Genomic DNA, 13143 nt, shown 5'->3' with positions numbered 1-13143 from the left:
TTTGTGCACAGCCAGCCTTGTACTCTTCTAGGTTCAAAAAACTGTTGTCCATAAAATGCGTTGCACAAATTCGAACATCTGGGTTGTGCTGTTCTGTTGTAAATAAATCTTAACCAATGATTCCTAATTGCATCTACTTCCGGAAGGCCAAATAAAGTGCTTTTGCTTTCGCACTGAATCACACAGCCTCTCCCTGACATGGCTGCATCAACACTACTGCTGTTCCTGAAACCACACCTTCTTTCTTTGCGTGCACATTTGGGCGGCATTATGCTAATATTTTCACATCGTGATGTAGATATGTGGGGGCGTGTTAGAACGAGCCGTTTTAGGGGGGCTTGGCTGACTCTTAACTTTTTTTAAGAATATCTCTTTGGATTTGAGACTTTAGTCTTTGCAACTTTACAGATCTTCTTTATGCACCAAGAGCTTGTAACACTCCAAAGAGAAAGGAAAAATTGAAATCGCATCATATGACCCCTTTAATGGACATGAACTGACATGAACTAATAATAAAGAGTTGTATTTTTATGAAATAACATTAACAAAGATATTGCTAACAAATGTAAAGTAACAAATGTATTGCTGTTGTTAGTTAATGTCAGTTATTGCATTAACTAATGTTAACTAGTGGGACCTTATGAATGACCCCCAATGGTTATGGTTTTAATTGAAGAACAAACAGTTCTTAAAACTTGTGGAATCACTAAATGATTTGTGTGTTTAATAAATGTAATATATTAACACTTTCTGTTTCTTTTGATAACTATTTTAAAAACAAGCAGCTTTGTCGCAATTGTAGCATAAATATTAGAAATACTTAAAATATCTTAGTCTATTTTTGTTTTGAATACTGAGTTGGACAACTTGGCGGTTGGGGCCTTCAAGTAAAAAAGGTTGAGAATCACAGCCGTACTTTACCTGACAGAAACCATCAGCGTTTGACGAGATAAAAAAAAAATCAATTTACAGTATAATTAGCCTGTGGCGCCCCAGCTTGGTGATTACTGGTTAGTACATGATCTTGAGCCACATGCATTGCTGATCTTGTTTTCATGTAGAGCTTGTTTTGATATAACAACAAACAAGGGTCAGTTTTCCAGCACAAGTCTACAGAGCAGACCTACAGTACATATTTGATCTTGATGTGGCATCTTATTACCGTATTATTATTAAATATGATAAATGACTGCACACCCACATAATTCAATTCAATTCAATTCAATTCAATTCAATTCAATTCAATTCAATTCAATTCAATTCAATTCAATTCAATTCAATTCAATTCAATACTGTCAGTTAATGTACATATGGCAGAAATGTACGGAAAAATCAATTAAAGACGTAATCAGCAGACGTCTATCACAGAACCCCTATCTTAACTGACTTATGTGGTTAATAAAGTCAGTTTTGTTTATTTATGTTATTAAAGTGAAATAGAAATGAAATTAATCTGTTTTCAACAGACACTAAAAGGGCAAAAAAAAAAAAAAAAAAGAAACAATAACATATAAAATACATCTTGATCAACACTGTCATGCAAATTACATATTTTTAAAGAAAAGATCAGGTATGCCTTGGGTTTCCTAACACCAGTGCTATTTTAGTATAAATTATTTATATGTATTATTATTATTATTATTAGGCTTTTTAGATTTTTATAGATTCAATTTTTAGTAATTTTAAATATATATTTCTATTTAGCTTTCATTTGTTTTTATTTCATTTAGCCTATTTTAGTACATCAACATACATTTATTTTTTGTTAGTTGCCAGGCAGTGTTTTTAATGTTCCTTTTTATTCATTTATGTTTTTCATCTAATATTTACATTTATATTTTATCATAGCTTTATTTCAATTAACATGAACAATGAACATAACATGAACATTAAATAGTTTTAGGTTTAGTTAATAACAACACTGCCTATACACTACACAACAAGTTATCTAGAAGTCAAATCAAAAAGAAAAAAAAAACATATGGTAATGACACACAAAAACTTGTACTCAAAACATAGAAAAATAATTAATTGTAGCCCTAATTTGAAATTTAACCTTTCAATACTTAAAATGAGAAGTCGTAATTAAAGGCTAAAAAAAGTTTACATTTATTATAACCTTGTCTTGGACAGAGCCAGAGAGAGAGAGAGTTGCGACAACTCCGTTCACTCCAATGGACCAGTTTTTTACAGCAATGGCGGATCGTGGAGCCGCTCAATAGTTCCCGGAAGTTAGCGCTCATACTATCAGCGCCGTAGAGATGCAGCAGAAGAGACCGTTGTGATGAACTTTTAAAAGGTACGACATTTATAGAACAAAATTGTATATTATCAGCACAGCTAATCAAATTACCCTGTGCATTAAAACAGATTATTATTAGATTATTCCTCACTTAATTAGTAGATTTACGGGATGTTATTCATTCTCTTCATGCAGTTTCATCCATCGTTGTGTAATTAAGGCTTTTAAAAGTGATTTTGCTGGTGGGGAGTTATTTAATAGACTTGGATATATTGAAAAGGATGCAGATGGACCTAAGTGAGAATGAAAAGTTTGAAATAGACGAGCAGTTTTAATTTCAGAATCATGCTAGGCTAAATTTCCCAAAAAATGTATTATATACAACTATATTATATATATATATATCACAGTAAACCTGTACATTATTACTGTATTTTATACTTAAACGTCTTAGCTACTAAAGAAGTACTGTGTTGAAGGAACAGACTGAGCAGTGATGCCACAGGACTGCAATGTGATGGAGCATCACTTAACCATTTTTCCTGTGATTTTCTCCTTCGCTATCTTGCTTTCAGAACAAGAACTACCTGAAGACTCCCTGTAAAGAGACATCACCCTCACAACGAGTCTCTTCACTGGTTTTGGTAAGTCTTTCCCTGCTCTTCGTCTTTTTGTACTCCCTGTAAAGAGACATCAACCTCACAATGAGTCTCTTCACTGGTTTTGGCAAGTCTTTCCCTGCTCTTTGTGTCTTTGTGAAAAAGTGCCAGTTCCCTAGTATGATTCCATCACATTTTGTTGGTGTAATCTATAGATTGCTCCTGCTATCTATATCCAGCCTCTTACGAGGACTTCAGATGACCCAACACCTGTGAATAGATGACGCTAACCCTTGAGAGGACTTCAGATGACCCAACACCTGTGAAGAGATGACGCTAACCCTTGAGAGGACTTCAGATGAAGCTGACTCTGAATAAACATACAAAACTGCTAAATTTTCCTTGCATTGTAATCAACATGATCACATCACGTAACCATTGCTTTAAGTTGTTCATTGTTTCTGTATATATTTCATTGTTTCTGAATACATGACGTTACTTAACTGCATGATTTGTATAGCCTAATTTTAGAACATTTCTGCCATATGAACATTACCAATAAGAGTTCTGTTAACAGGTGTAACTGTGCCAAAGTAATGTTCATATGGCAGAAATGTTCTAAAATTAGGCTATACAAATCATGCAGTTAAGTAACGTCATGTATTCAGAAACAATGAAATATATACAGAAACAATGAACAAATTAAAGCAATGGTTACATGATGTTATCATGTTGATTACAATGCAAGGAAAATTGAGCAGTTTTGTATGTTTATTCAGAGTCAGCTTCATCTGAAGTCCTCTCAAGGGTTGGCTTCTGGATAAAAACACGATAACGTTTACATTTATCAACCGATTTCAGAGGTTTGTGATCTACACGGAGTTAAAAATAACTCTGCCTCCAGTTATTTAGTTAGGCTTCTCTGTCATCAACCCCAACATTTGACTGGTGGCTAATTAAGCTGTTAACATAAAGCTAAGAATGACCAAAAAACATACAGAAACAACTGTTCAGTCTTACCTGTGAAAGATAATACCCCGAGATCTGTTTTTATTATTGTGTGACGGTTTGTAGATGCCCAAGCTGCCGACGAGTCAGGTATGTTTTCTTCGGTCCCGATATGACAGTTGCCTGCACCAATATGGCGGCGACGTTGACGTGCGGTCGAGCGGCCAATGAGGCGTCTAGGTATTTATTATGTCTATGCACGTGACGATCGAGCGTTTTGGCCTTCCGTTGACGCAACTCTCTCTTTCTATGGCTCTGGTCTTGGATTAAAAAAATATATAACCGCGATTTTATTGGCCACCACAACGTATGTTAAAAACAAGCCCCTCCTCCTCGGAAGAATGCGGATTACGGAAGTTCGTCCCTCAAAGCGGAAGTGAAGGCCAAGGCCCGACGACTGGAGACGCATCAGGCGGCAGGAGGGACATTTTCTCTCATCCTGACAGCCAGGGATTTGACAGAAAGAGAAAAGCGCCGCACTCATATCTCAAGGTAACCGCTGTCTGATTTGGGTACTGATATGATTATTGATAGGCTATTGCTAACTTAGCTGGTCGTGGTTTACTGATACAGAGGAACTGTCAAGATTGTTAGCCGATGCTCGTGACGCTCTTGAGCCACTCCTCTGGATCTTTCCCTCGGCGACATAATAAAGGAGTAACTCTGGCCTCTCTGTCTATCTGTCACATTCTAAGCACGAATCCTACGGCAAAAGTTCAGTTTAACAGAGAAGGCCTTTATGGGTGCGTACACAGCCATATGTGTGTTTGATCAGCAGCAGCTCTGAAGTTTGACCATCTACAGCAGGGCTTCCTTGTTTTCGTGGCTTATCCTTTGACCGTTGTGATGCAGCCACACGCATCTCCGAGGTGTCGCAAAGCGCCGATTGTATTGCGATTAGTAAGGTGATACTTCTCCAAACGTGCATCTACACGTCTTTTATCGCTTTCAAAAACTTTTCTGAAGCCCTGCCCGTTTTTATCAGTGTAGCGGGTTCACCGGCGTTCAGTTGAGTGCTTGTGGTCAGAGATCGTGGGAGGGGCAGATCAGAATTGAAAGACGGAGGACTTCATGAGGAAGTCAATAATGTGGCCCGAGGAGGCTTGATTGACAGGTCAGTTAAATGAGTCATCTCTTAAGATCGCACATACATTGATATGAGCTCAAAGCTACGAGACAATATTCTTTTATGCTTCTCAAGACACCACGATAGCAGTCTATACACACACACACACACACACATGTCTGGTCAGCTAGCCTTGTGGGGACTCTCCATAGGCGTAATGGTTTTTATACTGTACAGACCGTATATTCTATTGCCCTACACCAACCCTACCCCTAAACCTACCCCTCACAGGAAACTTTCTGCATTTTTAGATTTTCAAAAAACTTAATTCTGTATGATTTATAAGCTTTTGTACCCGTGGGGACCACAATTTAGGTCCCCACCGTGACACGAGTTCCCATGAGTCTGTGTGTAGTCAGGTTTAAGTCCCCACCAGGATATATAAACCAGTACACACACACACAATTCTTGTCACAACATATCGCAGTACTAAAATGCTGCGATATGTACTGTGTATAGTGACAATATGTATTGTGCATAGTTCACCCAAAATGAAAATTTAGGCAGATTTTATTTATGCTTTTTTTATTCACATATAAACAGTGATCATTGCACATATAAAGAGCACATCAAATATGGTAAACCTGGAAGCTCACGTACACCAGTGTCTATACTAATTAATTATTATTAATAATGTAGTAATCAAATACATTATTTAATAAAACTTAATATCTAAAACTGTATCTGTCAATTCTGTAAATGTAATAATAACTAACAACTGTGTTTGATAACACAACTCTATTTTTAGCTAAGCAGATATATATTTATTTTCTTGTTAGTGAACAGTGCTTTTTGAATTGTTTATCATGTCTTAGAAGTAATAATTCATTTATAATTAGCTGACTGTATAATTTAGCAGCAAAAACAATATCTTGAAAAAAATATTTTGGGCAAATTATACAATTTAATCTTGTTTATTCTGTTAACTATTTGTATTTTTACAAAAATACATTCATGAATATAAGAGAAATCATGAGAAAAAGAAAGGCTTCTAATAATCTTTCTGTTTGTGATAATTCCTTCCTTCCTTAAACGTAAAGTATTATAATGGGAATATATCATCTTGGAGAGAGAGTTTTATGCTGACTGTCATAACTGAACGTGACGTGCTGTTTGAATGCTGAGCGGAGAATGACTGACAGCTGCAGCAGAAGGAAGATGAGTTTCTGTAAACCTAAATTCTGTCCCTCACATTAAGATATGGAATGGCTTCAGATGATATAGCTGGGCTCCAGACTGCGACCATTTTTTCTGCCTGTGCGACAAAATTTTTTGTGCGGTCGCGCTGGTGCGACCACCGCATTGGTCAACTCATAAGCGATGCCATTTCTGTTGCATATGAGAAACATCAAACGGCAAACGAAACTGAAAGCATAACGAAACAGCGCTTAGAGAGTATACTAGCCGCGTCAGCACGAGCGCGATGGTGCGTGCAGCAAAAATGACTGGCATATTGAGGAAATGATGGATGGTTTTCTAGCGAAAGTCAAGTAAACCAGAGAAGGTGGACATGCTGGTATTCTTGTGGGGAAAATAAACATGCAAGCACTGTCACCGTTAGTTTTACTTTTCTTTTTGTTTAAGCTGCAGGACAGCCCACATTTCAGAAACAAATCAAAGAAAAAATAAACAAATTCTACTGTTCCAAATATTCTGTATGTTGCTCAAAATATATTGTGTTCAGGTTTTTTTTTTTTTTTTTTAAACCCCGACATTTCAAATTAACACATTTTAGAGCTGTAACAACAATACCGTGATACCGTGAAACCGTGATATTTTTTTTGCTTAAGGTTATCATACCGTCAAAATCTCATACCGGCCCATGCCTATTTACAACATAAGTACATATTTCTCTTCATACTCATACTTTCTTTCAATACTTTTAATTGTGAGTTATGAATGTTCACCTTTGATACGGTGAGGATTTGAAATCTTGTATAACGCCTGTTCACTGTCCTGTTGCGTGTAGTGAACTTTTGCTCCGCAGAGGCACTTGATGCACACATGACTGCAGAAACCTGCTTTCTTCAGCACTGTTTACAGTCTTGTAATTCCATTGTCTTTGAGAGATACAATATAGGCTTGCGTCTTATTTGTGGTCTGGTTAGTTTTGACGTGAGGATCTACCTATTGCTTAACATAAGAATTATTTGATGTGAATGAATATAGAAAGAGACTTCATTTAGATGGAAATGTGCTTCAGTTAATGTGTGACGCTTTCTTGTTTTGACTGTCACTGCAGGTGAGCAAACAGGAACAGAATATTACTTTCATCTCCTAGTTCTGCTCTGCAGAGCAAAGTGGCTTTTCCCAGCATGCTTTGTGACTGCTTGAGGCATTTTAGGTCATCAAGAAAGCTGTTTTTGTGTTTCTTCCATTAAAGCAATCAAATTTAAATTTCTCTGCTCATTGGATTGAAATGGCCATTGCCAAATATTGTGCCTATATAAACAGATGACTCATAATATGTTGATATTGAGGTTTTTATGAGAAGCCTGGGTGTGATCAAGGTTATTTTTTTACTTTTGAGTGCTTTCTCTCCTTTTATGATTATGACTGTCACTTATATTGTTTTACACGGTTTGCTGGCATGGCATTAAAACACTAACACACAAATACAAGGTTCACAAACTGAATATTGTGATTTAGTCATAGAGGTTTTTGTAATGATAATTTTTGTGGTTGTTATCTTTAGCTAAATAATTTTGCCAAGTGGATATCACTCTTAATAGAAACAATTTTAAAGAACGATTTAAAAACAAAATCGCTATGCCAGTATTCACGATGACCAGAAAAAATAAATTAGTCAAAAGATGTGGGAACTTGTTTACAATTTTGTTTTGTGTCTTCTTCAGTGTTCTTGTTGTTAGCTAAAAGTATTTTTTAATTTAAATAAAACAGAAATAAAATATAAATAGTAGGCTTGCCGTGATAGACGGTGCTGGCGGTGATACTGGTAGATGATAGCGGATGATTTAGTTTCGAAACGAGATGCAAAAGCGCCTGTTTGGCAATATTTTGGATTTTGAAAAGCCTGTTGACTTTTGCCGTTTATCTAAGGTGATTTTTTACGTTTTTTTTTTTAAATTCGATTCTTATTTAATTGGTTCCACATTGTTTGCTGATTTTTACTTTATTTAAACTTTGTGTCATTTAGTTATTTTATTTGACATCAAGGTGTATGCCGTGCCTCCAAGCTTTCTTACTCGTTTTGCTAATAAACGTTCTACGTTTCTTATTTATTTGGTTATATATTATACATGTTTACTTGTTTCCAGTTTTGTACATTTAAACTTTATGTAAGTTATTTGTTATTTTATATTAGGCATAGTCTGCCCTATAGCATGGTGTATTTTTATTTGTTTTGTTAATAAAAGTTCTATGTGTTATATATATATACGCTAAAGTGAGTTTGACGTTGTATTTTGTTATTGCATTCAAGCAATTGACACCTAACTGCCGCTAATTCTAAAGTGAAAGTAAAATGCGTACAGCGCTTTTAAGCTATTTAAAAGCAAAGGAAAGCGAGGAAAATAGGAACTAACTAAAAACGAACAATTGCTTTACTCCGAATTGCCACTATTGCTAATTCGCTTTGAAGCTATTTAAAAGTGAAGGAAAGCGAGGAAAAGAGGGAAAATTCAAACGAAGTAAAAACGAACAATTGCTTTACGCCAAATTGCTGCTATTTGAAAGTGAAAATAAAAAGCGCACACTGCTTTTACAAGCTATTTAAAAGCAAAGGAAAGCGAGGAAAAGAGGGAATGCCCCTGCCCCCCACGATGATACTGGTATTACCGGTGTTGTCACAAGTCGATTAACCGGTGGGAAAATTTCCTCACCGTCACAACCCTAATAAATAGTAGATTAAAAAAAACTTAATAATGCTGGTCTGCTTGCCAACAGCCAAATCAGCCTTTAGTCTTCAGGTCTTGGTGAAGACCAGACACATAGGAATGTTATTAGGTATCTTTATCATGCCGAAAATTTTAAGCTACAGCACAGCAGCTCTTCTTCTTCGTTTTCTCTGATGCACTAATTCTGCAGCAGCACTTCTTCTTCGTCGTCTCGTCTGATGCTCTCACTCAACCAAGCATTCTAACCACAACCTCGCCCCTCCCCACCCCCCAACTAGTGTTGTCACGGTACCAAAATTTCAGTATTCGGTACCAATACCAGTGAAAATCCACGGTTCTCGGTACCAATTTCGGTACCAAAGCAAAACACAAAAACATGCTAATTGAACAATGCACTATTTTTATTAATAAAGTTAAACAAAAATAAAATGTACAAAAAATCAATGGCATTCTTTATAGTTATTTAAAATTGTATTTCAAGTTATCAAATTATTACTTTTTCCACAAGTAATAAAAGTATGAAAATAAAAACAAACAAAAAATTACAAACCTAAAAAACACAACAATATGCCATACATATGAATTCAGCAACAGCTCGGTTCAGTCTTCTTGCCTCAGGTGAGTTTTTTAGTATTTCTGCTGATGCTGAAAAGCATCTGTAACTGTTGTCTGTTTCAGTTTGCTGGGGTGTTTCATTATCTTCTTCTGCCTGCAGCTGTAAAAGGAAAATATAATATACTTTAGTAATGCAATGGGCTGAGTCTGACCAAATGCAACATAATGTCAACATTAGCTAAAATACAACTTTTCAGTAAATAAACCTCAAGATTTTATAATAAATTTAGATAAGATTACATTAAGTGTATATGATATCACTGTTACATAGATGGAAACTGTAAAATTAAAAACACTTTACAATAAGATTCCATTTGTTAGATAAAATGACCTAACAATAAACAATAGTTATATAGCAATTATGTATTAAATAACATTCTGCACATTAATGAATGTTTAAAAAATATATTGTTCACTCACTGTAAGTTGATGTTAGATAATACATGAAGTCATGTAAATGAATGGTATCTTATTGTAACGTGTTACTCAACTATACAGGAGATAAAAATAGTAAATACTGTCACGCCCTCCTGCTTTTTAATCTAATAAAAGCTATAGGAGCATTAAATAGTAAATAAAGAAACTTCATTCTAATACTCGCGTTAGCCGTTAGCGTTAGCCGTGCTTACGCTAACGATTAACTACGCAGACGCGCGATGCTTATTTCAATCCGACATTCAAATTAAAATATGATATAATATTTATAACAGAAGCTCTAAATATACAATTTAATTGAATCTTGCCTGCTTGAACTCTTTCATTAGATCTGGGTGTCGGTCTTTGAGGTGTTTTATTAAGTTGGATGTGTTTCCTCCTTTTGAGAGAAAACTTCGATGACATCGTTTGCAAATTGGTTTTTGTTGATCTATGATGTTCCCCTGGTCATCAGCCGCAAATCCAAAATATTTCCATACATGGCTTTTCCTCCTTTCCTGTCAACAAGTGGATTTTCTAGATCTTTTTTATGCCCAAACATACACACTACACACTGACTAAAATTACAAAAGTGAAAAAGCATAATAGGACCCCTTTAAGAAACCTCATGGCCAAACAAATACCTTCAAAATAAATGAAATAAATATCACCAGCAAAAGCACCTGGAATATATCACTCAATTGTAAATCAGTCTAGAGAATAATTCTAACAGTGAGGCCAACGAAGGATCAAAAATATAGAAATAATTTCACCAGAGAAGGTGTGGGTATGAGAGCATGTTTTTGAAATACTTTATCTTTATCCGAAATAATACTATTTCTTTATCAAGAAACATGTTTATGTAGGAAGTACAAACCACCTAATGTGTCTGAATAACCCAGATCTGCACATCTGAAGATGAAATGTTTGAACTGATGCTGAAGCGGCTCTAATGAACAGGAACAATTGGAGCACAAAGTAGATTACAAGCCTGCACAATCAGACTGAGAGATGCAAAAAGCCATTGTCTGATGGAGCGTTTTTATTGTAAGATAGACGAAATAGGTAGATAGACGGTCTTCTCTAACACACCCTATCAGATATGTGTTTAATGATCAGGCTGCTTGCGGTTCTATGTTGGTGATGCATGTGATTTCCTTCCAGCGGGTCAGTTTCCTGGAGAGCATTTCCTATTTCCACACTGTTGTGATCTCTCCCTCTCAGGTTGTTTCTCTCAACTGTTTGATGGGGGGAGGGGACGGTATTATTGCAGTCCTTGTTGGATTTACCACAGCACTGTATATTCAGCTGGTATGATGTGATTTCACACAAAATGGAAATGAGCCATAATCACTGGAATGCTGGTGACAGCATTTCAGGCCGATGCATGTACGCACAGGTGTCACAACCTGCATGTGTCTTTCGGTAAGGTGGCCTTACTGAAAAGATGACAGGAAGTGAATCAGGTGGCTAGTTCTGATAGTAGTAGAATAAAATGTGATGGCAGGAAATTACAGCAGTGCTCTGTGGAATTTTATTTATGTCATGAATCATGGTCTGGAATTTGGTCACTTCAACTTTGGTTTCAGAACAAAGGGGCATTGCGGTGAAGAGAGTTATGATGACGAAACCGTCCTTCCACAGTGAGTGTCTGATATCATTAATGACATTATGAATTTAACTTTATAAGTATTGCTGCAAGTTTCATTTTGAGGTTAGTCCATCTGCTTATAAGATGCTTTAGTTCTTTGTTATAGTTCTTGTTAAAAAGCAGTAAAGCAGAACATGTGAAAATCGCATCAGTATTTCAAAAACATGCTCTCATACCCACACCTTCTCTGGTGAAATTATTTCTATATTTTTGATCCTTCGTTGGCCTCACTGTTAGAATTATTCTCTAGACTGATTTACAACTGAGTGAGATATTCCAGGTGCTTTTGCTGGTGATATTTATTTCATTTATTTTTAAGGCATTTGTTTGGCCATGAGGTTTCTTAAAGGGGTCCTATTATGCTTTTTCACTTTTTTAATGCATCAGAGAAAACCAAGAAGAAGAAGAGCTGCTGTGCTGTAGCATCACATTTTCGGCATGTCTAGAACAATTCTTACAAGTACAACACGACGTAGCTGGGCGCCGCGGACAGATGCCGAACGGCGCCGCCTGTGTGCCTACACTCAGAGAAAATAATGTATTTGAATTTTAAAGATGTGGCGTGATGCGATAAATCAAGACTTTGTAAAAGAGCATAATAGGACCCCTTTAACATTATTAAAGTAGAATTAAACAAGCATTATAACAGGTGTTTTGATTATATGCTTGATTTAACAAAAAATGTTAAAAAAAATCAAATAAAAAAAAAGAAGAAAAAGTGATAAAAATCTGTCGTGTTGTTAAATTTTCTCTGTCCTTTTCAGCAGATAATTTTTTAATCATTTAGAGATCATGTGTGATCTCGACCTTTTTGAAAGGTCAATTTTTCGAAAGGTCAGTAAATCAGCTCTGGCAATTTTCTGGTATGAGAAGTTGTAACATTACCAGTAAATTATCAGTATGATGCTATGTGTGAACAAAGAACAGGATTGCCAGTATGAGCATGTACAAGGTCTGAATGCCCTGACGTAAGACGTTTTGGCCAATCATAAAGCTCTGTCAGAGTTGTTTACAGTAGGCTGTGTTGCTTTTATTTGTTTACATAAATATGCACTAGAATGGACGTCTGACCATTGTGCATCTCAAGCTCAAGACCTTGCCTTTTTTCCATTCATCAGCGCTGCGGCTCTGCAGTTACTATTGTGTACTATAGTAATTATGTGCCGCTCTTACACGTCACTTGTAAAAAAAAAAATGTTGTCAAATTAGACACATTAGCGTTTAAGTGTAATTTCTGATGAGGGTTTCTGTAATTAAAAAAAGCAGTTTCAAGTGCGATAAATGATATTTAGACTGTCTATTTAATCGATGTTTGCTGTATAATGAAACTCTGGTGTGGTTTTGGCGAGCTTTTTTTGTTTGTTTCTATTTAGGTTGTACCACTTTCTCCATCAAGGCATGTTGAATTGAGAAGGTGTACTTTGCAGAAGTGTGTGTGTGTGTGTGTGAGAGAGAGAGGGATTCTAAACCTCCATCACATGCTTTGGATTAGACTGAACCTCAAGACATGATGTTGGCAGCGACATCTCACTCTCCATAATCACTTTTTTCATTGCCCACTACTTACTACTTCAATTGGCCTTTTCCTGCAGTTATTACCAGGATATATATATATATATATATATATATAT

At 36.0% G+C, this 13143-nt stretch overlaps 1 protein-coding gene and 1 long non-coding RNA gene across 2 annotated transcripts in view; both read left to right on the top strand.

Moving 5' to 3' along the window:
- Nucleotides 1-2139: 2139 nt before the first annotated feature.
- LOC107690296 (uncharacterized) lies at nucleotides 2140-3134 on the top strand. The gene is made up of 3 exons (XR_001634422.1): nucleotides 2140-2299; nucleotides 2818-2886; nucleotides 3057-3134. It is a non-coding gene; the product is annotated as an uncharacterized LOC107690296 (long non-coding RNA).
- A 1013-nt stretch (nucleotides 3135-4147) lies between these two features.
- LOC107690295 (ras-related protein Rab-5C-like) overlaps nucleotides 4148-13143 on the top strand; it is a 25312-nt gene continuing 16316 nt past the window's right edge. Inside the window, exon 1 of the mRNA XM_016488592.1 lies at nucleotides 4148-4341. Coding sequence (XP_016344078.1) covers nucleotides 4159-4341 — 183 coding nt within the window. The 5' untranslated portion in view covers nucleotides 4148-4158. The remainder of the gene's footprint in view (nucleotides 4342-13143) is intronic.

Source organism: Sinocyclocheilus anshuiensis, unplaced genomic scaffold (genome assembly GCF_001515605.1).
Source record: "Sinocyclocheilus anshuiensis isolate Anshui unplaced genomic scaffold, SAMN03320099.WGS_v1.1 scaffold461, whole genome shotgun sequence".
Classification (NCBI taxonomy): domain Eukaryota; kingdom Metazoa; phylum Chordata; class Actinopteri; order Cypriniformes; family Cyprinidae; genus Sinocyclocheilus; species Sinocyclocheilus anshuiensis.
This window is presented reverse-complemented; position numbering and strand designations above follow the sequence as displayed.